At 44.1% G+C, this 27,865-nt stretch overlaps 1 protein-coding gene across 1 annotated transcript in view; it reads right to left on the reverse strand.

Annotated features, from left to right (window-relative positions):
* Positions 1-2,395: 2,395 nt before the first annotated feature.
* The window catches only part of tnfrsf11a (tumor necrosis factor receptor superfamily, member 11a, NFKB activator), a 28,348-nt gene continuing 2,878 nt past the window's right edge, over positions 2,396-27,865 (reverse strand). Inside the window, exons 2-12 of the mRNA XM_080794114.1 lie at positions 22,510-22,588; positions 21,076-21,201; positions 20,541-20,687; positions 18,314-18,404; positions 17,735-17,811; positions 17,088-17,192; positions 14,639-14,688; positions 12,511-12,756; positions 11,467-11,822; positions 10,538-10,911; positions 2,396-3,331 (exon numbers count right to left, since the gene is read on the reverse strand). Of these exons, the coding sequence (XP_080650240.1) occupies positions 3,027-3,331; positions 10,538-10,911; positions 11,467-11,822; positions 12,511-12,756; positions 14,639-14,688; positions 17,088-17,192; positions 17,735-17,811; positions 18,314-18,404; positions 20,541-20,687; positions 21,076-21,201; positions 22,510-22,588 (1,956 nt within the window). The 3' untranslated portion in view covers positions 2,396-3,026. The remainder of the gene's footprint in view (positions 3,332-10,537; positions 10,912-11,466; positions 11,823-12,510; positions 12,757-14,638; positions 14,689-17,087; positions 17,193-17,734; positions 17,812-18,313; positions 18,405-20,540; positions 20,688-21,075; positions 21,202-22,509; positions 22,589-27,865) is intronic.

A 27,865-nucleotide genomic window follows, 5' to 3' on the forward strand; every position in this document is an offset into this window, starting at 1 on the left:
AACCCGGGGTCCTTTTAAATAAAACAAAAATGAAATGTTGGTCACAAAAAAAAGAAAACGGGAAAGAAATGATTTGATGTAAAAACCTGTTTAATGCGAATCAAAGTAGTCTCTCTTAGTCACTGCTTGACTCCTCCGTATATTATGTACATAATTAATGTAAGGTGACAGACAGACATATTTTGAGGTTGAGAAAATTGAGACTTCCTGGAATGCGTTGAGCTTTGAACGCCACCAATGACGCCGATGAGTGAAAACCACATCACGCCAATCAAACACAAAAGCTTTACATAGAAGGAAACATTCTCTGGTTTTACAATATATATATATATATCACAATTTCTTTCTCTGTTGAAACAAGTATCACATGTGTATCCTCTGAAATAAAACCACAATCCACACCACAGAATACAAATTCTGTAAAACAAACAAACGCGCTGACATTTTGTGTTTTTCTTCATTAAGTACGGCATATTAAAAACATAGGAGAACAAAGAACCCACTTATAATATAGCTTAACAAATGCATAGCATTTCTTCTTTAAAAAAACCAAACTGCACCTCTATGGCGCAATGAGAACAACATCTAGACATAGGATGAAAAAGGCTTCATACTCAAAGTGGATAAGTCTCATTTCTATACAAGTAGCTTCTCCACAGACTAGAGCAGCGATTCCCAAACCTGTGGATTTGGGGCCCACTGGTGGACCGTGAGGATATTTGCAAGTGGGATCCCAAATAATTGGAAAAACACCCAAAGGTCCAAAAGGGCACACTGCTGCGTTTTTCTGATTTTTAGCAGCGTTTTTCCGCCGGTTTTCCGAAAAACGCGTCCAGTCTGCAACGACCTTTTAAAGAATAAAAAATACATTTCATGGTATTTCTTTCTTTAAACACTATGCACGAGGATGCTTTAACCCATTCTGAACGGGAACCCATTTTGGTCTTAGCATCATGTTATGCTTTAGCTATTGAAAAATAGCAGATCTACAAGCTCATAGCGCGCCACCGAGTGGCGCGCTACGAGCTTGTAGGTCTGCTATTTTTTGAAAAATCGAAGAACGACTGACATTTTTAAGAATCTGATCTCAGGTCAGAATGGGTTAATCAGACCAGTGTGTGTCCAGTGGAAACCTCGTATGAATCTGATCTCAGGTCAGAATGGGTTAAGCACACCAAAGTCCCATGTAGCGGGTGCCGGACCACGGGAAAATAAACTGAAGAGGGAATCTTGCAAAAACAAGAAAGTGGCCGCACACGCGGAATAGCCGAAGTGCCAATATTTCATTCAGGACGCAGATTAAGACGTTAAGTTTGTCTTAATCTGCGTCCTAAATTTCTTTCTTTAAAACCTTGAATGAGTTAGTTGGTTAAATTGATCTAAGCCGGAACGCATAACAATAAACGCGCTCTGACGATACACGCGGTACAGCCACCGTAACCACTCTAGAGATGTAACCAAGTGGACCCTGCCCTGATCCAGATACTGTATGTTTGGGAACCGCTGAACTAGAGATAATAGGGACTTCAACTGTGTGTGTGTGTGTGTGTGTGTGTGTGTGTGTGTGTGTGTGCGTGTTGTTATTATACTGTATGTGCATTTTTACTTAATTTAATGCAGGAGTTTGGCCATCTATAAGAGGGTCTTCCAGCCTAGCCTATGACAACATTGTGTTCACATACACATACTGTACATGCAGGAAACTTTGTTTTAGAAACTCATCAAACTGACACTGATCAAGGGGTCCAATAATAATTCCAGAATAATAATTCCAGACGTCATAAAATACTGTTAACTTTCCAGTTCTTTCTTTGCCAGTCTAAGGTCCAGTTTCGTAAAGAATTCCCCACCATTGTCTTGCTAATCATCCAGGGGGTTTCCATAGAGAAAGCCTTCTCTGGCGTTTCTCTGGCCAATAAGAAGGTGTCTGAGGCAATAATATGCCTGGCCGACTAGTGTGTTTTGTTCTTGGAGATGGAACAAGGTAGAGCAGTGCCATGGCACTTGTTCTCAACCTTTGGGCTGGGAGCCTCTGGTGGGTCGGAAGTGTAGTTCCATTCTGGGTTACTTCTCCCTTCATTCTCTGACAAATGTCGTATGATGATTGGAATAGTAGGACAGTGGTTGCATTTGTATTTTTTTTTTAACCCATTCTGAACGGGAACCCATTTTGGTGTTGGCATCATGTTATGCTTTAGCTATTGAAAAATAGCAGATCTACAAGCTCATAGCGCGCCACAGAGTGGCGCGCTACGAGCTTGTAGGTCTGCTATTTTTGAAAAATCGAAGAACGACTGACATTTTTTAGAATCTGATCTCAGGTCAGAATGGGTTGATCAGACCAATGTGTGTCCAGTGGAAACCTCGTATGAATCTGATCTCGGGTCAGAATGGGTTAAACAAGGGGAAAAATGTCCAAAAGATGCTCACCACCACACATCATTTTGGGTCAGCGGCCACCTAGGTTCGGGGAGCTCTCGTGGAGCTGCTCAGAGGCCAACCGTCTAAGGGCCGATTCATACTCCTATTTTACCGCTGTTTCGGCGCTGTAGTGACGAAATGATTTCGGCTCGTCAGAAATTTTCAGTAGCACCGAAGAGACGACTTTAGGACGGTACCCGCCCCCCCGAACCTCAAATGACGTCACATTGTAGGCTCTACAGCGCCGAACCGACTTTTATTCGGCTCTAAAATAAGAGTATGAATCGGCCCTTAGGCTATGGTTGGTTGACAGGTTTTAGTGTGTGTGTGTGTGTGTGTGTGTGTGTGTGTGTGTGTGTGTGTGTGTGAGTGATGAAGATTGTCATTACCGTAATTTATAGAGGGGGGGGGGGGGTAAAAGTTGAAATATGGAGATACAAGGTTTCTTCTGCCCGACAGCAACGATATGTTATGGTCACTACACTGGAAAGCAGCAGGATGAAAAGCCATCGGTCCGTTGTCATCTTCAAAAGGAAGAAATGTCGAGGGTGTGAAAAGTCTCCTTTTCAATACAAATAACAACGACAACAGACATGTTTGTGTTCTCACTTCCCTCTGGGCCACTCGTCCATCACCTCCTGGACAGGTAGCGTCCCGGCCTGTGAGGAGGAGGAATTGTGGGTAATGTAGTCCCCCGTCGTCGTCGTCGTGGCCAGGCTACTCTGGAACAACGGAGCCGTCTCATTGGCCGCCTGCTCCTGGACGGGACTGCCGAAGGCGTCCTCCAGCCCCGCCCCCTCGCCGCTGCCCAGCGACGTCTGGCTGACGTAGACCACGATGACGTCGCCGCTGAAGTTCATCACCTGACCGCTGGAGATGAAGGTGGTGTTGTTGTTCCCTCGCACCTGACCTGGGAGAGAGAGAGAGAGAGAGAGAGAGAGAGAGAGAGACAGAGAGAGAGAGAGAGAGAGAGCGAGAGAGAGAGAGAGAGAGAGAGAGAGAGAGAGAGAGAGAGAGAGAGAGAGAGAGAGAGAGAGAGCGAGAGAGAGAGAGAGAGAGAGAGAGAGAGAGAGAGAGAGAGAGAGAGAGAGAGAGAGAGTGGAAATAGAGGCATAAGTGTTTTTTCTCGTCGTCGTCCCCTAGTGGCGAAACATTTCTGGGAACTCAGATAAAAGGGATTGTGACATAAATAAAAATAAATCTTAATTGTTTTAGGTTTTCTGAGCTCAATTGCACCCAAAAAACCTGGACATTTAACATTCAGTGGATTTTCTGTGGTTTGGGGTTTTCTGGCTCAAACAAGTGCTCTGATTTTCCTGCTGACAGTCGGCAAATCCCATTATATGACATACTGTAGGAATCTGTTGTTTTCACTGTTTTGCCTGTTTTCATTGCAGCTCAAAAGGCTTCACAGACACAGAAAAAATCCCAGGCCACAGAAAATCCACTGAATGTTCAAAGTTCACCTAAAAGAAAAATGAAGAATGTATATACGTATTTGTTTCTGCCTGAAAAACATCACCCTATTGTGAAATGTGCGGAAAGTCCAGACGGTATAACACACACACACACACACACACACACACACACACAGGGAGCTTCCCCTATACATGACGTAGAGGTGCTGGGGTCTACGTGGTGGCTGGCCTCAGTTGACCAATAGAAAGTGGGCGTATAATGACGGCGTAGTGCGACCACACGGAAGCCACGACGGTAGTTTCTCCAGCGTCGGTGTGACCGCCGCATCCTCCTCGAGCCTCGGTTGTTTCAGGGTGACCGGCACTCTTTTTTAGCGTGAGAAAGTTCAAATCTTTCCGAGTTTGCCATTCGTTTAAGGGTATCTCAAACGTTTTCATGTCAAGGGCCTCCGAATTAAATGACTATGTATTTGGCTGTGGGCTGGGGATCTGAAAAGAGTTTGTGCCATAGGGAGCCAGAGAAGAGAAATTCAAGAAGAAGTCTCAAAAATATCAGATCTACAAGCACCATGAAGTGACCCCCTGTGAGCAGGGGGTCACTTCTCAAACTTTGATTTTATTCCAGGACGCTATTGTATGGCATCCCGCAATTGATTATTTATAGTATAGTATTTATTAGAAAGTATATTTACAATGCTATGATTCCTTACCAGTGGGGTTTAAAACACTGGTTCCCAAACTTTAAGCTCAAGCTCCAAAAGAGAAAGTTTCCCTGACGCATTGTGGGCTTGTAAATCAGCAAATTACGGACCCAGACCCGTTTAATGGTCTAAGTGTTTACATTAAAGTTGTCTATGCCATTTATTTCCCCATCAGGTGCTGCTGAGTTGCGCGTGCATGTGTGCGTGCACGTGTGCATGTGTTTCCACACATTGGCTGGTTCCTATTTAGACCAGTCTGCTGTCTGTCTCTCCAGTCGCCCAACGCAAGCAAGCCCTAACTGACTCACCCCTCATGTGTCATTTATTCTCTCTCTCAACACACACACACACACACACACACACACACACACACACACACACACACACACACACACACACAGAAAGTGTAGTGAATGCATGAATACAAATGCTTTAGAATAATCCATGTGTGTACAGTATGTATTGCACATTCGTAGAATCGTACATACAATACATGTGCAAGGCATGCACGTGCAAGCCCAGGCTCTTTCGCACGCACAGGCGCGTGTGCACACACACACACACACACACACACACACACACACACACGCACACACAGTACACAGTACACGTCCGTGTTGTGCATCTGAGGGCCTTTCCGAGAACAGCCGTCTGAGAATGTTAGCATGAAAACATGTCATTCCACCACAACTTTCAAAACAAAGCTGAATGGAATCCGCCTGGATTCTTCCGTCCATCTCTTTGTTAACACCAAGAGCTGATCTGCTCTTTTTTCCCCCCTCTTTATTTTTTAACCATACTGCCCAAAACGGGCCCACAGGGTTTTCCGGCTAAATAGGATTCACCTCAAAAATCTGCGTGCAGAAATGTTCTCAGCTAGCGGTTAGCTTTGAGATAGGAGCAGTGGTGGAATACTGGAAGTACACAGATTAGTAAAAAGTACGTAAAAAGTAGACATACTTTCCTGTTTAAAATTTGACTTGAGTATTGGTGTTAAAACATTACATTTGTCAAACTTATGAAATAGCTGATTTACAATCTCACAAGATGCAACGTGTTGTGAGCGTGTACGTCAGCCATTTCTGAATAGTCAGTGTCGTATAAAATGGTAAATGGTGCATTTATATAGCACCTTTATCCAAGGCGCTTTACTTAGACTGTGCATTACATTCACCCATTCACACACACACATTCATATTTCATACACCGATGGCAGCGGAAACCATGCAGGGCACCAACCAGCAGCACATCAGGAGAAATTAGGGGTTCAGTGTCTTGCTCAAGGACACTTCGACACCAACTCCGGGGTTAGCCCGGGTTCGAACTGGCGACCTTGCGGTTACCATCCAGCCACTCTACCCCTGAGCCACAGTCATCATATGTTTTGTATTATTATTAACAATAACAACAATAATAATAATAATTACGTATTACGTCTCAAAAAATGGAAATACTCAAGTAAAAACATGTCTGAAAATTAGTAGAGTATACTTGAGTAAATGTATATACTAGCAGCTCCTAGCTCACGTTCCCTGGGAACAGAGAAAGTTTCCATCCACACTGCCAGCCTCACAAACTCCTGTCCAATGAGACTTTAATGCAGGAAGAACCAGAAAAATACATCTTCACTGTCGGCCCTGTCGGGTGGAAACCTCATATCTCCAAAACTGTTAGTTTTCAAGCCTTGCGTGGCCAGACAATGGACTATGTCTTGCGCCACCCAACCCATTCTGACCTGAGATCAGATTCTAAAAATGTCTTCTACATCCTGACAGTTTTCTGAAAAAGCTATGTTTCTATATGTCAGTCGTTCTTCGATTTTTCAAAAATAGCAGACCTACAAGCTTGTAGTGCGCCACCGAGTGGCACGCTATGAGCTTGTAGATGTGCTATTTTTCAATAGCTAAAGCATAACATAATGCTAACACCAAAAGGGGTTCCCGCCCAGAATGGGTTAACCCTTATCCCTAAACGTATTTGCCATTTTTTTTACTATTTTGAAAAACATTTTAAAATAGCCAATCTAAAAGCTCACAATGTATCGATGTAGATTGGTTAGTTTAACTATTTTTAAATGTTTTTTCAAAATAGTAGAAAATGGCAAATTTGTTTAGGGATAAGCGGTAAGAGATGGCGCAAGATAGGGCCCAATATCACTGCAGGAAATGGAATGCTATTTTTGCTGCTTTTGTGTGACACTCTAGTGGGACACACTAGTGTGAATAGTACAACCTAGTGTCAGTAAAGCACAACATTGAACCTTGACAAAGTAGGCTATTCATTTACGAAAGAAAAACCCACATGGAGATACAAGTTTGTTTGACCACGGCAACAATATCTGCCATCTTTTTCAATTACTCTCTTGAACACACTTCCAACAATCAAGCCTTTGCATAATGAATCTTCATGCTTGTTCTATTGTTTGTATTTGCCTGTGTTTAATTCTTCCTCAATCCGTTTCTCATTTCACGTTGGGATCTTTATTTATCTTACTGGCTCTTGTATAATGTATGACTTGTTTTGTGTAAAGCATTGCATCATTAATAAAAGTGCTGTTCAAGTGACATCGATTAACATGATTCATTAGATTGGACCAGAGGATCTTACACTTTTTTCTATCATGGGACTCGTATTTGAGAAATGCAGCCTCACACAAAGAGCAAATGTCATTGAAGCTGCAATTCCATTACTTATTTTAACAAATAAAATGTCATTTTAACCAGTCTGTTAGTTTAGTTAACTGCCCTGTGGTTATTTAATGCACCTTATGTCTAATCATGCACATAAATAATAATAAATAATAATCTGAAAACATGTGAACGTGTTACTTTATTGTCTCCGCCAGGGTGACTGGAGACTAGGGCTATATCTTGCGCCACCCCTTAACACCCCGAACGCCCGGGATTATAGAATCCATTAAATCAGAGCGCCCAGCGATTTATAGCAGCGGAGGACATTTACAGACAGACCGGATGTTATCCCGGATGTGGCTGTAGCAGCTAACGGACCGGATGTTATCCCGGATGTGGCTGAAGCAGCAACAACGGGAGGTGGGCCGTCTATCACATACTCTTTGCTTAGAATTGGACGGAATGATTTAGATCAAGAGTTATTAACGTTTTAAGATTTTCGGGGGGAACATTTTCGATGACGCCCCACTGGTGCGCAACATCGAATGTTGCGCAACAGACGCTCCCAGCCTGTGGAGCGATGCCATCGATTTTGATAATATCGATAATATCCGTTTATTTTGTATTCCTAAATACTTCCCATATATACTGTAGAGTGTAGACAACGGCCATTGGTGCCAGACTAGATTTTCTAGTAACAAGTGAACTCAGTTTGGTGTGGGTGATAGAATATAGACAGGATATAATGGTTCAGGATCCCCTTGGGAGGTTGCCAAAGATCACAGGGGAGAGAGAGAAGCCTTATCTGTTTGGAGGAACCCATCGGGAAAGAAATGGAAAAACCATCAAAGCACAGCCTTTTCCCTTGCACCGCACACGCACGCACTTAAATGAATGAATGAATGATGAATGTGACAACTATGGTAATGGCTTAGCCTTATCAGATCTGCATGCAGAGTGGAGATCTTAGAAAGGGCGGTTTTGAATCCTGCTAAGTTCACAGTCTCTGTATCTCTTAACCACTGGACCACCATGGTTTCCTACTAAATCAGTTCTCTTTAGTGGGAAAATAAGAGCTGAGTACACATTTGGAAGAAGTACTTCTGAACCCGTCTGACCTCTTTTGAACCCTTCTGACCCACTCTGCCCTATTCCGACCCACAAGAGTCCGACGTATCTCATATAGAGAAGAACTTTGGTTCCGAGCCAAAGTTCTTCCCCCATGCGGAAGATAAGTGCAACCGTTACGGAAATGACTTAGCCTTAACGGAGTTGCAATGCAGAGTGAAGATCTTACAAGATCTGTCCAATTACCTTCGTTTACCTCAATTTAAATCACTTTTAATGAATCGTGAAAAGAGCAGATCTACAAGCTCACAGTGCGTTGTTATTACTGTACTGAAGATGAATGATGTTACATTCGCATGTGGGAGGGAGTTGTGGAATGACCAGGAACATTTGTGATGGTTTTAACTAGATCAAAACAGATCAAAACAGTGTCATGAGCTCATAGATCATGACACATTAGATCATATTTTTGAGAAATGGATAAATTACATTTTTAATGTAGGAATTACAAAAGTGTGTAGAGTGGCTATTGCAAAAAAGTAAAATAAATAAATAATCTTTGAAAAGTTTTGAATATGTTGCCCTAAGGAAAGTGGTTCGTTCCCATCACAAAATCTTTTCAGATAGCCAATACTGTATACATAATCAATTTGGGGCTCCTTGACATGAAACAAAAGTTTGAGAAACGAACCTAAGATGGCCTCTGTTTTAGTAGTCTTGTTGACTCCGTTACGTGAGATGTAAAATAAAGAGCTGTTAACCCATTCTGAACGGGAATCCATTTTGGTGTCAGCATCATGTTATGCTTTAACTATTGAAAAATAGCAGATCTACAAGCTCGTAGCGCGCCACCGAGTGGCGCGCTACGAGCTTGTAGGTCTGCTATTTTTGAAAAATCGAAGAGCGACTGACATTTTTAGAATCTGATCTCGGGTCAGAATGGGTTAATCAGACCAGTGTGTGTCCTAGTGGAAACCTCGTATGAATCTGATCTCAGGTCAGAATGGGTTAAAGCTATTCTTATTGGAGAGGTGAAACCTACCGCTCCCCACTGGACACTTATACACAGCGACGAGCGGGAAGTCATCTTAACGACCTGTCATTACTGCACTGACTGATGGGAAATGCTGTTTATTTACTAGGAGGAGAGGCTGTAATTAAAGAACAGTCACCAGTGAGAGTCTGCGTGTGCGTGCGTGTGTGTGTGTGTGTGTGTGTGTGTGTGTGTGTGTGTGTGTGTGTGTGTGTGCACGCGCGCAGATGTACGTGCTTGTGGTAGATTATAAGAGTTACTCAATGAGCAGACATCTTGCTTCAATAAGAGAGGCTGTGGTCACTTTACGCAACCCTATGGAACTCTGGGTAAACAGGAGCAGTGTGGATGGCACAGTTCAGACACGCACACACACACACACACACGCTCGCACACACACACACGCACGCTCGCACACACACACGCGCTCGCACACACACACGCACACACCGACATCAGAGACTGTGAACACCGACATCAAACTTCATTCATCAAACTATGTGTACACACAGATATCTTATTCCTGCTCTGTGTGTGGGCTTCAGAGTTCCGACTGACCAATACACTACGTCTTTATTAAAAACATATTTCCTGATGGAGACCAAAATGATCTGTGATGATCAGACATCACAGATTTTCTTTTCTTTCTTTTTTTGCAGTGACCCTTTATGCTCAAAGCAGATGGAGACGAGCTCCTGTAGTTTCCAATGAGAGCTTTAGTTCCTTCATTAGACAGCAGTGTTGAGGCGGTTAGCGAGCAACAATGCATGTCAGATGTGTTAAAAGGACCGCTGGAACATTCATATTCCACGGTTTATAAGAAGAGGACTGCCGGGAGCTGACCGGGATAGTGTGTCAACCACATAATGGCATTATTATTTTGGTCGGTTTGATTCTGGCCGGAGAGAGACCTGTGTTGCATTTCCATTTACCTCTCTGTGCCAGGAATCCTCTTCAACCACATGAACCCTTTTTAACCCTTTTTGCAGAATTTGCCAAAATAGCCAAGCAACGAAGTCACAACGTGTTGCATCACAACACTTTGTGAGCTTAAAGGTCGGCTACAGTGTTTAGGGGAGGTGCCAACCTACAGTATATATACATCGCCGGCTATATACAACAAAAATTCTAATGTTTCCTGGTTCAATATATTTTCAGATGGGGTCCGTCCGTGGTCAAATACATATTCATTTGGGTGTCCTTGACATTAAAAAGTTTGAGAAACGCATATACGGCTTAAGTGTTGTGTTGCAAAAAAACACATACCTGAGGTAAGCGCTGGCTCAACCAGCTGGCTCTGAAGGCTCTCCGGGGGACAGTCCAGCTCGGAGCCCCCGGAGGAGAGCTTGTTTCCCGGGGCGTGCCTCCAGGAGAGTCCCTGAAGGTCCTGCTGGTGCTCCTCGCCACCGCAGGCCTCGTAGGAGGAGCTCTTCTCCTGGTAGAGGTCGCCCACGGACGAGGAGGTCAGCGAGGGGTTAAACCAGGACACCGTGGAGGTCATGGTGGGGGGCGTGGTCTCCGCCGTCGAGCCGGAGTCTAGGCTCTTCAGTCCCTGTGGCTCCTCCCCCCCCTTCACCGGAAGGTGAACTTTGACCTCTGGGCCGGCCTGGGACAAGGGCACGCAGAGTTCACGAGACGGGCTGGAAGGAGCAGGGTGATTATGGTTTAGATTTGTATTTATTTATTCCCTTTTTTATGTATTTTTATTTTTTTATTATTACTTTTTTTATGGTTACTGACAGGGATGTCCTGATATCCCTGTCACAGGACCTGACAACCCAGGAACAGAAATTGGAAAAACATTCCTGTGATTTTAGTTCGCTTTTGAGGGCCTATGTCCAGCTTCGACCGTTTGTGTGAACACATACGTTGAAGACAAAAAGTGAGGACGCACAGTGTGATTGGCCAGAATGAGGTGATGTATGATGATAAGAGTGCCCCTCACTTCCCACAGGTGTGATCTTCATTCCATTAACCCATTCTGAACGGGAACCCGTTTTGGTGTTAGCATCATGTTGTGCTTTAGCTATTGAAAAATAGCAGACCTACAAGCTCGTAGCGCGCCACTCAATCGAAGAACGACTGACATTTTTTAGAATCTGATCTCGGGTCAGAATGGGTTAATCAGACCAGTGTGTGTCCAGTGGGAAACCTCGTATGAATCTGATCTCAGGTCAGAATGGGTTAATAATCACCTTGGCGGTGAGAGAGACGAGCGTACAAACGGGCCGTCGGCCGCCTCGCTGTCGGACGAGCTCGTCTTCGCCGCGTCCTCCTCCTCGCGGCGCCTCTCGCTCGCCGCCCCCTTCCCGTCGGCCCACACGTCTCGCTCAGCCTCCGGCCCCCCGCACATGGTGCAGGGTCCCGGGTCCCCCGGGGGTCCCACCGCCTGGCTGCAGTCCTCGTTCTCCCCGACCTCCAGCGGCTGGCGGACCGGCATGACGCACACGCACGACCCCGCCCACAGCGCCGCCCCCTCCTCCTCCTCCTCCTCATCCTCGGTCACCTCCTCCGGCTCGCCGGACCCCTCGCTCCCGTCCTCCGTGCAGGCCTGTCACAACGAGCACAACATCGCCTGATTGCAATTATTTGATATGAATTATCGCATTGTTGACATTTTAATTTAAAAAAAAAACAAAGCATCAGAGCTCACAATGTGCCCGTCGCAACATGTTGTGAGCTTGTCGGTCTGTTATATTTCCACAAATTGTGCTTAAATAAGGTATATTTTGGTTATTTGAGAAATATTACAGGAGAGGGTGTGCATTATTGATTATTACAGTGATGTGGACAGGAACGAGGCGGAGCTGAGTTTCCGCAATGCCTAAAGTGAGTGGCAAAGTGAGTTTACATTGTTTAACGTTATTTAATGCAATCAGATGAAAATGTTCTGTTTGGATGTATGGACTGTCGAGGCCAGAAAGCTTTTTGCCACTCAGTAGGCGTTCCTGCATAACTTCCGGGTATGATGATGACGTGCATAACCTCCATTGTTTAATTAGATTCATAAGGTATCATTTTATGTAGATTTCTATGTATTTGATGTATTACTTTGGATTGTTCCGCTCTGGATTAAGAGCATCTGCTAAATGCCTACATTGTAAATTGTCTATACATCACATAAATAAACGATAAAATAAAACATAAAACATATATTTTTAATAGCCTACGGTTGATGTCGACAATAATGGTCAAGTGAAATAATGGTCAATAAATGTCATGACGGTGACAAGCCTTACCTCTATGTCTGTCTTCACCTTTAGCCCCTCCTCCTCGTCCCTGGTTGCCGTGGTGATGAAAGGCGTGTGCGGCAGCGGCACCTTCATTTCGGGGAGCGGGGGGGTGAGGGGATAGGTGCACGGGGTGGGGGGGGAGCGTGGCGCCTCGCACACGAGCTTAGTGGCCTCGCACGGCGTGCAGTTTGGACCCCCGGGACCCCCCGCTCCGCCTGCACCCCCGCTGTGGTAGAGAGGAGCCAGGGTCTCCTAGAAGAGGCAGAGAGACACGGAGACACGCGGCGTAAATGCTTAAACATGTAGCTAGGTATAATGTTAGAGACCACAGAAGTGAACCTTTCAGGCCTGTTTTCTGCAAGACATTACTCTATAAGCCATATCTCCAAGACGGGTGGGACAAACTTAACAACCAATATGTCATTTTGAAGCTATGGTTCCCTGCTTTCATATGACATGAAGAAACGAAAGTTCAAAAAGAAATCCAATGGCAGGACCTCAGTCAAATCTGGTCACATTTAGTGTTGTGCACGCCTCAGAGCATGTAGCCTACAGTGTGCATCACGCACCAGTGCACAAGGATGGCGCAATCACACTGCCGCAGTTTTGACTCAATGAGAACAATGGCTATAGTAAAGTGGCAAAGGAAAAGCTAAAATAGCTGTTTGGGCAATGCAGCCCTCACGGACAGACAAATATGGTTTTGTTTATGTTCATGTCTTGAAAATGTTGTGATTAAGCAGCCACGTTGAGACTAAACACGGGGCGTCGTTCAGAGATCAAGCGGAGAAGGCAGAGTCAATCATACACCATGTGTCCAAATACGCTAACTCTGACTGATGAGCACGATGGGCCGGGAGTCTGGGAGACGTGTTGCTCTTCTGAGCCTAATGATCGTTACAATGCCCTGATGGGAATGAAAATGGAATTATATAATATGGATGATTAAAAAACGGTTGGAACAAAAGCATTACACTGACTATGATGAAACATGGATGCCAAAGTCATGTCAAAAAGGATGCCAAGCCCATGAGTCTACTAGGTTTACTAGGTTTCCGTTACTATAGGCCTAATAAATATGCTGTATCACAGTATCAGCGCCTTGTCCTTGGTTAATTGCCTGTGTCAGATTGCTCACGCGTGTGGAGAGCGAAAGTATAAAAAGCCACTTTTCCGTGCGAAAATGCGCGCGCACGAGGCCCTAACGCCCGCGCACCCCCTACAGAACGTTCAGCACCTCCTACTGTAAATATCTTCCCGCAGCCTACACTTACTGTATGTCCTCTCTAGCTGCTCTATAGCTACATGGTTCTCCAACTTATTTAATTTCAAGGAGCCCCAGTTTGATACCAGTTATTAACCCATTCTGACCGGGCACCCATTTTGGTGTTAGCATCATGTTATGCTTTAGCTATTGAAAAATAGCAGACCTACAAGCTCATAGCGCGCCACCGAGTGGCGCGCTATGAGCTTGTAGGTCTGCTATTTTTGAAAAATTCGAAGAACGACTGACATTTTTAGAATCTGATCTCAGGTCAGAATGGGTTAATCAGACCAGTGTGTGTCCAGTGGAAACCTCGTATGAATCTGATCTCAGGTCAGAATGGGTTAACTCCGGGACCCCTGAATCTAATATCCTAACTCGCAGAGTGTACATATGGAACCAAAAGGACCCATAATGATCCATTTGTACGCTCTCTCTCTCAAGAGTCACAGACCTTATACAGAACTAAACCCAACAAGGACCCCTGGGGGTCCCCGTACCACACTTTGAGAACCACTGCACTCCATTCTAGAGCATGGCTAGATTTAACCCATTCTGACCTGAGATCAGATTCATATGAGGTTTCCACTGGACACACACACTGGTCTGATTAACCCATTCTGACCTGAGATCAGATTCTAAAAATGTCAGTCGCTCTTCGATTTTTCAAAAATAGCAGACCTACAAGCTCATAGCGCGCCACTCGGTGGCGCGCTATGAGCTTGTAGATCTGCTATTTTTCAATAGCTAAAGCATAACATGATGCCAACACCAAAACGGGTTCCCGTTCAGAATGGGTTAATAATCACATGTATTCCGAGCAGAGAAATGAGTAAAGAAAAGAGTTGCCCTGCAACTTCCATACCTTACCTGCTGTATCCTCGTCCTCTTCAGGTTCTGAACACAGGACCGCAAATTCACTGCAAATTCACAAGAGACAAGTTCAGTGAATGGAGAAGAGACAAGTTCACTGAATAGAGGAGAGACAAGTTCAGTGAATGGAGAAGAGACAAGTTCACTGAATAGAGGAGAGACAAGTTCAGTGAATGGAGAAGAGACAAGTTCACTGAATAGAGGAGAGACAAGTTCAGTGAATGGAGAAGAGACAAGTTCACTGAATAGAGGAGAGACAAGTTCACTGAATAGAGGAGAGACAAGTTCAGTGAATGGAGAAGAGACAAGTTCACTGAATAGAGGAGAGACAAGTTCACTGAATAGAGGAGAGACAAGTTCACTGAATAGAGGAGAGACAAGTTCAGTGAATGGAGAAGAGACAAGTTCACTGAATAGAGGAGAGACAAGTTCAGTGAATGGAGAAGAGACAAGTTCACTGAATAGAGGAGAGACAAGTTCAGTGAATGGAGAAGAGACAAGTTCACTGAATAGAGGAGAGACAAGTTCAGTGAATGGAGAAGAGACAAGTTCAGTGAATAGAGGAGAGACAAGTTCACTGAATAGAGGAGAGACAAGTTCAGTGAATGGAGAAGAGACAAGTTCACTGAATAGAGGAGAGACAAGTTCAGTGAATGGAGAAGAGACAAGTTCACTGAATAGAGGAGAGACAAGTTCAGTGAATGGAAAAGAGACAAGTTCACTGAATAGAGGAGAGACAAGTTCAGTGAATGGAGAAGAGACAAGTTCACTGAATAGAGGAGAGACAAGTTCAGTGAATGGAGAAGAGACAAGTTCAGTGAATAGAGGAGAGACAAGTTCACTGAATAGAGGAGAGACAAGTTCAGTGAATGGAAAAGAGACAAGTTCACTGAATAGAGGAGAGACAAGTTCAGTGAATGGAGAAGAGACAAGTTCACTGAATAGAGAAGAGACAAGTTCACTGAATAGAGGAGAGACAAGTTCAGTGAATAGAGGAGAGACAAGTTCACTGAATAGAGGAGAGACAAGTTCAGTGAATAGAGGAGAGACAAGTTCACTGAATAGAGGAGAGACAAGTTCACTGAATAGAGGAGAGACAAGTTCAGTGAATGGAAAAGAGACAAGTTCACTGAATAGAGAAGAGACAAGTTCACTGAATAGAGGAGAGACAAGTTCAGTGAATAGAGGAGAGACAAGTTCACTGAATAGAGGAGAGACAAGTTCACTGAATAGAGGAGAGACAAGTTCACTGAATAGAGGAGAGACAAGTTCACTGAATAGAGGAGAGACAAGTTCAGTGAATAGAGGAGAGACAAGTTCACTGAATAGAGGAGAGACAAGTTCACTGAATGGAGAAGAAACAAGTTCACTGAATAGAGGAGAGACAAGTTCAGTGAATGGAAAAGAGACAAGTTCACTGAATAGAGAAGAGACAAGTTCACTGAATAGAGGAGAGACAAGTTCAGTGAATAGAGGAGAGACAAGTTCACTGAATAGAGGAGAGACAAGTTCACTGAATAGAGGAGAGACAAGTTCACTGAATAGAGGAGAGACAAGTTCACTGAATAGAGGAGAGACAAGTTCACTGAATAGAGGAGAGACAAGTTCACTGAATAGAGGAGAGACAAGTTCACTGAATAGAGGAGAGACAAGTTCAGTGAATGGAGAAGAGACAAGTTCACTGAATAGAGAGACAAGTTCAGTGAATAGAGGAGAGACAAGTTCACTGAATAGAGGAGAGACAAGTTCACTGAATAGAGGAGAGACAAGTTCAGTGAATGGAGAAGAGACAAGTTCACTGAATAGAGGAGAGACAAGTTCAGTGAATAGAGGAGAGACAAGTTCACTGAATAGAGGAGAGACAAGTTCAGTGAATGGAAAAGAGACAAGTTCACGGCACAGAGAAACACATCCACTGCCCAGAGAGAAAGACAAAAAAGTGAAAAAGGTACACACTACGAGCCCTTCGTGCACTACGACGGGTTAAAACAGAACAGTCCCTAACCTGAACATTTTCCAGAACCCGTTAAAGGGATATTTCACTTAAAAAATATATTATACTCAGGCTTATGTGAACACCCTAGACAGTTTTTAAGTCGCTCGATTCAGTATTTAGATATTCAATATTAATTTTAGCTGCCCGCCCCCTCCCTCCGTCATGCAGTGTGGCCAGCTGCCTCATTCTTTTCCAAAACAATATTTCATCAGTTCTAAGCAAAAAAAACGATATTCTCCTACGTTTTCCTGGCGTTAGCAGAACAGAAACACAAAATGGCAGCAGCATGGACAGTGAGGGACAGTGAGGACAGTGAGGGACAGTGAGGGACGTACAGTGAGGGACAGTGAGGACAGTGAGGGACAGTGAGGGACGTACAGTGAGGGACAGTGAGGGACGTACAGTGAGGGACAGTGAGGGACGTACAGTGAGGGACAGTGAGGGACATACCAGACAGCAGTTTGAGTTTGTCCTTATAGCAGAACAGCATCAGGATCAGAAGAGAGAGAACCGAGATGACTGACAGTACAGACACGATGACCCAGAATGTTGGATCTGTAAAACACACACACACACACACACACACACACACACACACACACACACACACACACACACACACACACACACACACGTATTACACACAACAAACACACACACAGTTTGTATTGCTGTACATGCGAGTATGCCAACATTTTATGACAGCGTTGAAAATTGCCAAAAGAATGAATAACAAATAAAAATAATAATAACAGCAGTTCCACAAGCTCACAACACAATCCTGTTTTCCCTCTGCAAAAGTTCTCTTCACCAAAACATTTCAAAATCCAAGCTCACAACACTACAATTTGTGAGCTTGTAGAAGAAAACAAAACAAAAAAACGTGTATCATGCACATCTTTTAAGACCTTTTTCCGCTACAGTATTTTCATCGCAATGCGAAGATATGCATTGTGATCTTGTTGAACTGCTATTTATTTATGTTCCTCTTTGCCTAAAAGGCAGAGAGGAACATAATGTTACAATGTACAAGACCAAAAACACATTTCAATTGTTAATAACATTTTTGATAGTGACATGCAGACCTAGTACCGTACCAGAGATGGGTGGTCCACATATGGCATCGGTCTGGGGTCCGCCTGGCTGCCTCTCACTCCTGCTCAGAGCCTTACAGCTGCACGCAAAAGGACAAAAACAACACCCTCACTAAGCCTTTCATTTCATTTAGATTGAAAACTTTATTAACGATTTGAAAAGACAGGCACAGGAAAATACAGTTCAATACAAGGTCTGCAGTGAGAAATTTAAACCCAGCCCTTCTCTGTGCATCGCAACCAGTCATTACTTTTATTTCCGTTGCCAGTTTTCCAGTCTGTGTGTGTGTGTGTGTGTGTGTGTGTGTGTGTGTGTGTGTGTGTGTGTGTGTGTGTGTGTGTCTGTGCGTGTGGGTGTCTCTCTCAGCATCACAGATCCGGCCAGTGCTGTGGTTCGGGATTGAAGTGGAAGTGGAGGGTGTATGTGTGTGTGTGTGTGTGTGTGTGTGTGTGTGTGTGTTAGTCACAACAGCAGGCTGCTGGTCAGACAAGGATACGTCTTCAATTACATTTTCCTTTCCTTTCTAAAGATAAAAACAGTGTTTGTGTGCTTCGTGCGTGCGTGCGTGCGTGCGTGCTTACTTGGCCCACTGTTTACACGGCTGTGCAGTAAGGTCGGGAGAGAAGAACCCTTTCTTACACGGCACACACACTCTCCTGCCATTGGTTGAGTCTGGAAGCACAAAACACAGCAAGACACTGAGTACGTACAGTACAGTACAGTGTGCATGTTCTGGTAAATGTAGGAAAACATATGAAATATGGTCAATCTCCACCGGGAAATGTGGGGAAACATCAACACGCCGCTGTCCCACTGTCTGAAGGTCTCTCAATTAATGGAGCCTGTGTTTTTCATGTGGTCGTGCGTTCGTGTGTGTGTGTGTGTGTGTGTGTGTCCACTACACAGAGCCACAGTGCTCACAAATAAACACATTCCTTACTAGAAGTAGGTGAATAATAATACCAATACGACAAACATCACCCTACATGCCCAGCTTCCCTCGCCCGAACGCTGGCCAATTGTGGGCAGGATCAGGGGGGGCCTGTAGAATGATATTACCACAGGTGTGCGTTGCTGTTTGATGACGTGGAGTGGAGTGGGCCTGATGGTAAAAAGAGGTGGCTGAAATGTTCCTGAACAGTGCGTTTTATATTAACTGTACAATAACGTGAAGACATTGAGGGGTGGGACAATAAGCCTATACAGTAGATCATAGACAGAGAAGTGAAGAAAAGGCGGCGATCTGAGGCACTCAAAAATGTGCAGAAATGGTAGATATAAAATCAAGGTACTTTAGTTTAAGTTTAAAAAGCCAACATGTTTTTCGACTCGCAAAGGAGTCTTCATCAAGGCATGTAATAGGTATCATACCTGCCCTGATGAACACATTTTTGAGTGCTCGGATCTTCAGTAGAGATCCATTTGGAGGCAGGTGGAGTGCTGGTCAGCCTGTAATGAGCTGACTCACACAGAGACGTCGCCTCTCTGATTCTGGTACTGGTGGGATGTCAAAATCCCCCCATTCTTTATTCAGCTAAACTAACCACTTCAGAGAATCTTTTTGGTGGGTGTCGGGCGTGAGTATTTTTGCTTTCTTTCCCACATTTTCTCCAGTCTGTTGGGAAATGTTGGGAAATTACATATACACGGCGTGTACTGTAATTAGCACACCTGTGTGCATACGAGATGTGTGGGCGTAATTGCGCATTATGCATGCAGCATGCGGCTGAAGAGCAGGGGCAGCGTTTGTTTAAGGGAGGGCACTTTACGAAGGACCGCATTACGCATTCATCAGCTGTGTGGGAAAAATCTGCACTGGCCAGGGGACGTTTAATTAGTAACACATTTGCCTTCCTAAATGGAGCGGATTGTAGAGGATAATATGCTCCATTCCCTTCTAGTAGGCTAATGTACTGTACCATAGTTACATTATAACTGCATTACTGTCAAGGTGCCCTTCAGTGACTTGAGTGAAACTGCTCAGTGACCAAAGGAGAACACAGTGTCCTCTGACAGTTTAACACTCAATTACACACGTTTGACACCTTCACATTGACCACGAGTGTGAGGGTGGTTTGGGGCCTGTTTTAAGCCCCAACAACAGATTCTGAGCCCAGGACCACCACCATGAGTTTGCCGAAAGCACGTTAACTATAAATATGTTGTTCTAAAACACTTCTGGAGTGTTGTGGAATGCCTTTAAAGTTGTATTTTTGGGATGCCAGCCTTTCATCCGACAATTTCCAATAGCAATCCTCCACATGGATACATGTATTTAATGAACCTGTTTTCCCCTCAAACACAGTTCGACATCCCCAAATAACAAACTGAAAAAAGAAAAAACTGTCTTTGTTTCAAAGAAAAAAAGAAAAAAAAAACCTTGTCCAGGATTTTAATGTCACAAGTTCAGTTTATAATGCAAAATGAAATAGAACCTCAGTTCATAACCCACGCGAAAATAAAACGGGTCAGTTTCAAACCTTTTTCCAAATATGCAATAAACAAACAAAAGAACTACCCAAATAAAAAAATAACTCCCCAAACACTCCCTGGCGCCTGCACGTTCTCCGGGAAATACTGCCTCTTCAAGACTTGTGAGCGAGTGATCCTACAAATGATAAACCTAAAGGTTTCCCCTTTTACAAAAGTAACCTTGGGACCACCACAGATATCTCTGTTACCACGGTCCTGGTTATTCTCACTCCAAACAAGTATGTCCTCTGAACGCAGACACAGTGTGTGTGTGTGTGTGTGTGTGTGTGTGTGTGTGTGTGTGCGTGCGTGCATGTGTTTCTCTCTCTCTCTCACCTGGATCAGCCTCCAGTCCGTGTCCAGGCCTGCAGACAGGGATCTTCTCACAGTACTCACAGTTGATGGTGGAACACTGTAAGTTGGATCGACAGTGGCACGGCTCCTCCGCCAACAGGTTCTCAGGCCGGGGCATGAAACCCTTACCTGGAGGGCAAAGGTCAAGGCAGAGGTCAGGGCAGAGGTAGGGGTCAAATTACCCTTAAAGGGAGTGTATCGACGGGAAGGTTTGGGATCCGAAAGCCGGAGGAACTGGACCGAATCGGTTCCATCACATTTGGAACTGTTTCCGGAACCTGGTTTCATCACACTGTCAGAGGAGCCGATATGTGGACTTCATGTCTGCTACAGTACGCAATTACAATACCAGTGGAATGTTTTATGCTGTATACTAAAATGCGACAGGTCAGAAATATGAGACAGGGAGAGCGCCTTCATATAAAAAAAGATATACTTTACTTAAAGGGTGGGTCTAAAATGCATTATTTTAATCTGATCTCAGGTCAGAATGGGTTAAGAACATTGGTATACGGACCCTCGTCACAGATCTTCTGCTGCAGACAGAGGGTCTCCTGGGTCCATCCAGGCTGGTATTCACCACGGTCACATTTAAAACACCTGGTCTCCTTAGCCTCTGTACATTCAAGGAACACGCGGGAGCCTAGTGACAGGGAGAGAGACAGTGTGTTTGTGTGTGCATCACAGAGAGAGAGAGAGAGAGAGAGAGAGAGAGAGAGAGAGAGAGAGAGGTGACTGAAGACATAATTAGTCTTGGGAAAAACAGGAATTGAAACAAAAATGACTGAAAATGTGTTCCTTATACTCTGCCCCATGCTTCTACTAGGAAAGAAATACAGAATGCGTGGGTGTGTGTGTGTGTGTGTGTGTGTGTGTGTGTGTGTGTGTGTGTGTGTGTGTGTGTGTGTGTGTGCGTGTGTGTGTGTGTGTGTGTGTGTGTGTGTGTGTGTGTGTGTGAAGAATACATGTAGCGCACTGTACAGCATGCAGTGCAGGGTATGAACAAATGAGTTGGCATATCTTAGTATGTCAAAATAGGAGGTGTGAGTTTATATTTGGAGTCTACATGTTCCTGTTTTACGCATCCTTCCTCCTTTCATTCAGGAACTGTGTGTGTGAGCATGGGAACCTTAAAGTATATATACTCTAAGATGGGAACGGACTGTTTTGTGGCGCTGCAGCCATTGAGTAAATTAGGAGTGCACAGTCACACTCACTCCCAATGTTCCGCCGTAATCTGAAGACTCATCTCTTCGAACTCAATCTCAGCCCTTAGCACTTGACCCAGTTATGACGCCCAATCGCCCATAATGTAGCGTGGTCATTTTGTTCAAATGTACTTAGTCTTGTTTTTTCTCGACCACAATGTTAGAAATATAATTTACAATTTATTTAGTTTTAATGTGGAGATGATTATTGTTTTCACAGTATAATTGTTTAGACTGATGCTAAGTGATACTAGCTTACTGAGGCACTACACTGTCTCTCTGCATTTGATGCATGTGTTTACCTTGCTTATTAACCCATTCTGACCTGAGATCAGATTCATACGAGGTTTCCACTGGACACACAACTGGTCTGATGAACCCATTCTGACCTGAGATCAGATTCTGAAAATGTCAGTCGTTCTTCGATTTTTCAAAAAATAGCAGACCTACAAGCTCGTAGCGCGCCACTCGGTGGCACGCTATGAGCTTGTAGATCTGCTATTTTTCAATAGCTAAAGCATAACAAAGCTTAAAACACCAAAATGGGTTCCCGTTCAGAATGGGTTAAGAGTGTCTGCTAAATCCCTAAAATAATTTTAGGGACATTTTAAAATATGTGACTAACACACCACTTCATTGTCTGTCTGTCTGTCTGTCTGTCTGTCTGTTCGTGCGTGCGTGTGTGTGTGTGCATGTGTCTGTGTCTGTGTGTGTGTGTCTGTGTGCGTGTCTGTGCTATTCACCTGGTCCACACTTTTCACAACATTTTGAGTCTTTCAAGTACTGGTTTTTGCCACATTGGAGGGATTTGGAGAGGATCATCTGAAATATAATAATAATTTATTTATAAAGCACCGATCGTACAAAATACTACTCAAAATGCTTCACAGAATAAAAACACAGGAAGCAAACAATGAACACAAACATGTAAAACAGGCATAAAAGTAAAAAAAGATACAGTTGAAATAAGTGGAAGATTAAAAAGATTTCTAAATGTATGTTAAAGATATCAAGATAGAAAAGTAGTTCTGGGGACCCCACTTACTACAAGTGTGCCTCCATTTTATTTTATTTTACATTAATCACTTGAACCCTAGCATCCCTATTCTGGAGGGAACATTGGCTGCAAATCTGCCAATCTAGTGTCTACAAACAAGCTCGTGACGTTGAGAGCTTGTAGATCTGCTATTTTCTGAGGTTTGATGTAGAGGGGAAAAAGAGCAGACCAAGTACAAAAGTCCAAAGGTGTTTGGAGGGCTCAAGTGATTAATGTGCAAACAAACAAACAAAAACCCCAAATTTGCACTGCAGTGCTGTCAAAATGTTTAACCTGGAACACAATTTTATACAATATTATACAATATTAGGGTCCCTGCTTTTTTTCTCTCTCCGCTAAGGGGTCAAAACAAAAACAAAAAAAACATTGAAGACCCTTGGTCTAGACTCTAGCTTGTAAAGTAGCGTGTAGTTCAACTTGTGGATCAGCTTTTTTTTTTACATGCCCAAAATATGGATCCCATGGTTGAAAGTGGTTACTATTAATACAATCATGTGCCATAGGAGTTGACCATAGAAAATGACACTACTTTATATTAACCATATAATCATATTTGCGGCATCGTCAACAGTCCGTTTGACCGTTTCTCACATTCACAAATGGAGGTCACAGTGGAGACATGAGTACTGTAAGTAATGAGGGAAAGCGGTTGGTAACATTCCCCAAACTCTTTGCCCAGGAATACTTTCCATCTCCCAGAAGCACATTGCTGAGGAAATCCTCCAGGATGGTGAACCAGACTCTAACAGTGGCCCGCTTTACGCACAGCCACTGAAGTCGTGGTAAATAACGTTTGAACTCCTGACTGCAGACCACCACATAAGGGTGGTCTCCACTAGCAGGCAGTTACACTGCAAACACTGGTGAATACTGAAACATTGGGGGCTAGTATGAAATAGGGGGCACATGCACACGCACACGTACAAACACACACGCACACACGCTCGCACACACACGCGCAAACCACCATCAACTGAAGGGCGGATGACCGACTAGCCACGTTGCTGAAGTAGAGAATGTGAATGTTGTGTTAGAAAATAGTCCGTAGCCACAGCCACTTTGTGAGGGTCAAGTTTAAAAGGCTGTCTTTTTTTCCCTCCCTCCAGATATTTAAAGGCAGAATCAACAGCCTATACAGAACCAAGATGTCTGACTCTTACAGTGAACGTCTCGTGGTTCCTGTCAATTCATTCTTCCTGAAACAGTTCTGTTATTTCTTTCTTTCTTTCCATCGCACACACACACACACACACACACACACACACACACACACACACACACACACACACACACACACCATATAAGGGCCGTTCACACTAAGTAAGCACTATATAACAATAAAGATATAGTTCACACCAGATGGCAGAGTGAGAGTTCACACACCACAACCATAACAAAGGGTTATCTTTAGAGCTGTATAGAGGCCCGTTAGACAGAGATAGGTCAGAGACAGTCACATATCGGTGAATCACTTCTCTCCTCTCTGACCATGAGCAACACTCTGACCGCTCAGAAAGGATGCCAAGACGCCGGACAGACATAGTGACTATAGTGTAGGGCAATGCCACATATAGGCTCTGGCCTGACGAGTCCCGTTCAATGACGACCTTTGGTGCGTGTCTCTGCCCTTCTCTCTCGTTCCTGTCTATCTTCACTTGATACTATCAATAAAGGTAGAAAAGCCAAAAACAAATCTTTAAAAAAAATGTGGGGCTATGGAAAAACTAACATTCATACTTAGACTACAAGAGGATAAATTCTATAAAAAATGGGAAAAGTGGAATCTCTTCTCTCAGCCTAGCGATATTGCAATAGAATTTCATTGAATGTTTACTGTAATATGAAAAATGCAGCCTTTTTTCTTTTACTTTTTGTCTTTTTCTTTCCCGTATTGTCTTGGTAGTTGAGTTTTTGTCTGTCTGTTCTTCAATTCAATTTTTCTTTCAATTAAGTGAAAAACAACAAAAACAAATGTGGGGGTCCCTGAAAGCCACTTTGAGAACCACTGATCAATTTCTCTCCCTCTCACTTCTCCCTCTGTCTCTCCGTTGCTTTGTTGGTGTGGCACGCCCCCCATGCAGTTGGTGTGGTGTTTAGTCTCCGTGTCTGGAGCGCTGCAGGCGCCAGCAGCGCTCCAGCGTCAGTGTCAGTGAGTGTTTAATTACCGCCATTGAGCATCTCACACATCAGTCAGTCACTCATTGTTTTTAAGCTGTGACCGCATCGCTAACGACGCACAGCGCTCATGGCCTCCGCACCGCAGCGCTAATCAGCAACATGTGGCCCCGCGCTGGCGCTATTAGGACTGCTCAGTGGAAAGGTTCCCATACTGTACGTGTATACTGTATACTGTACGAGGCTGTTCTGCTTTCCCAGCGTGAATAAAAGGTCATAGTACGTACGGCGATAATTGCAAAATAAGACAAGGGGGGGACCGCCGTGGCTATTTGGAATGTTGATGGTTGCTGTAGGTTAATGTAAGTCAAGGGGCCTTATTTCCGTCACTGCCTTAATTAATTACGCCTTATCCATAAACTTATTTTCCCTTATTTTTTTACTACTGTGACATTTTTGAGTAGTACAAATAGCCGATCTTCAAGCTCACAGCGTGTCGATGTAGATCGGCTAGTTGGAAAATGTAAAATGTTTTTCAAAATAGTAAAACAAAATAAAAAAAAGGCAAAGTCTTTTAGGGGCCAAATAAAGTGTGTTAACCCATTCTGACCGGGCACCCATTTTGGTGTTAGCATCATGTTATGCTTTAGCTATTGAAAAATAGCAGATCTACAAGCTCATATCGCGCCACCGAGTGGCGCGCTATGAGCTTGTAGGTCTGCTATTTTTGAAAAATCGACTGACATTTTTAGAATCTGATCTCAGGTCAGAATGGGTTCATCAGACCCAGTGTGTGTCCAGTGGAAACCTCGCATGAATCTGATCTCAGGTCAGAATGGGTTAAAGGAGCAGCGGTGAAACAAATGTCACTGGTGGGGGCAGATTTCTGAACTGCCAGCCACACACAGAGGGAGGAGTTCTGGGTAGACAGAAATGGTAGCATTAGTGAGGCTCAATAATACGATATGGTTGCAAATGGGCGACGTTCTCCTTTAAAGTCTATGTATTTACGGATGGATGGATGGATGGATGGATGAATTGATGGCTGCAGATGCACCGGATGCCAGAGGACCAGATATAATCACGTGGGGGGAAAAAACAAGACAAGTCGTGAAGACAGCTGTGAGCCAGCGGAGAGCGCCGGGAGACCTGGTGCTGCACGCAACTAGGACAGAGGGCACAGGAAACCAGAGGAATGTTACCACCACATCTCAACATTGGGTTGTAATTATGAGAGGGCAATATGCTTTCACTCACTAAATATATATATGGAAGGAGGAAGGAGAGCAGTGATCCACCCCGAGTGATTACAGCTTGTGATGCAGTTCAGGACAGAACATCTGACCTCAATGCTAACTTTATCTACCGTATGGCCTCCGCTATAGGGTTGATGTTAGCTTACGTGGTTCTCAAAAATGGGCGTACAGGAGGTACCCCCTAGAGGTAAGTGGAGGTGCTATGTGAGAATAAGTGGAGAATGGACAAAATGTCTAAAGATATGTTTAATGATAAAATGTGAACAAACTTTATGTGAAACTGCCTATCTTGTAAAGTGTTAAACCAAATTGTATTCTTTGTCCTTGAGGGTGTCCCCAGCTAAATGAGTTAATAAATAATAAGTTTAACACTTTTACACCTATTTTATACTTCAGCTATTCACAACATGTCACATTCCGTCATGGATGGCTGAGCAGGTGACTAGATTGGAGACAGAGACCCAGATCCTCCCTCCCCTCCCCTCCCCTCCCACACACACCGTTACAACCTTTGGCTGTCATCAAACTTCATTTCTTTTGTACACATTTAACAGCGGTTTTGCTGATCCATGTTATACACCAGAGAATGACAGAGTACACCAAGTAAAACACAGTAAAAGGAACTTTTATCTGTGTACATACATTCCATGCAGCCTCACGCACACTAGCAGAGGATTTGCATAATAACCGCCACAGAGTGTGAGCCAACAGCCGTCCTCACTCCTCGGCAGCAGCCAGTCCCCTGGGCGTTATAAGCCCAGGGGTTAATGATAACGCCACTGTAAAAAAATGGAAAAACTATTGCACAACAATCACACCTTTGTCTGGCTGCCTCTGATTCATCTACCGTATTCACGAAGCAAGGTGTTAAAAATGACTTACATGTACAGTAGGTCCTCTCTCTCTCTCTCCAGATTGTGTGTGAATGAATAGATTGTTTACACAATGTAAACAATCTTAATGCTTAAGTCAGTGATGTTAAAACTTTTTCATTTCAAGGACCCACAATTTACTATGCATTAGATTAGGCCACGGACCCCACATACCCCAAGTGTAAATGGAGGGGGGTCCAATTCTGGTTGCATTTGTACACTCTCAGAGTTACCAACCTTTTGCTGGAGACCTCCTGGAACCCCCTCAGGGACCCCAGGGGGTCCCCATGAGCCATTTGCTCTATTTTTCTAGATTTTGGTGTGGGGTGGGTGGGGCTGGGGGGGGGCGGGGCTTTTTGGCTTTAATGAGATGCCTAAAATATCACATTGCATCATTCCTTCAAAACAAAAAACAATCAAAAATAAATCTTGCAAAATGTTCAAGGCTTAGAGAGGTTGCTGCCTGGAAGAACAACGTGGACGGAGAGTGAAGGCAACACAGCGAGCAGGAGCAGCCGTTTCCCAACCATGGCTAGGGGCTAATGGTTTCTGCAGCACTGTGTGTTTAAGGCTAGGCAGATCTTTATCCAGGGGTATTAGGGCTGTTAAGCCATCTATTCTTCCCTCTGCTCTCTCTTCCAGGGAAGTGTGCCTTAGCCTGCCAACAGCTGGGTGTCTGAAGAGAGAGATCAGGTTAGGACCTGCACACACCTGTGTGTGTGTATGTGCACACAGTCAGCCTGAACTACTGTGTATACACACAACTGTGACGGTTGTTTATGATGTAACTCTGGTGCTC

The sequence above is a fragment of the Protomyctophum bolini genome (assembly GCF_963924005.1).
Source record: "Protomyctophum bolini genome assembly, chromosome: 21".
Lineage (NCBI taxonomy): Eukaryota > Metazoa > Chordata > Actinopteri > Myctophiformes > Myctophidae > Protomyctophum > Protomyctophum bolini.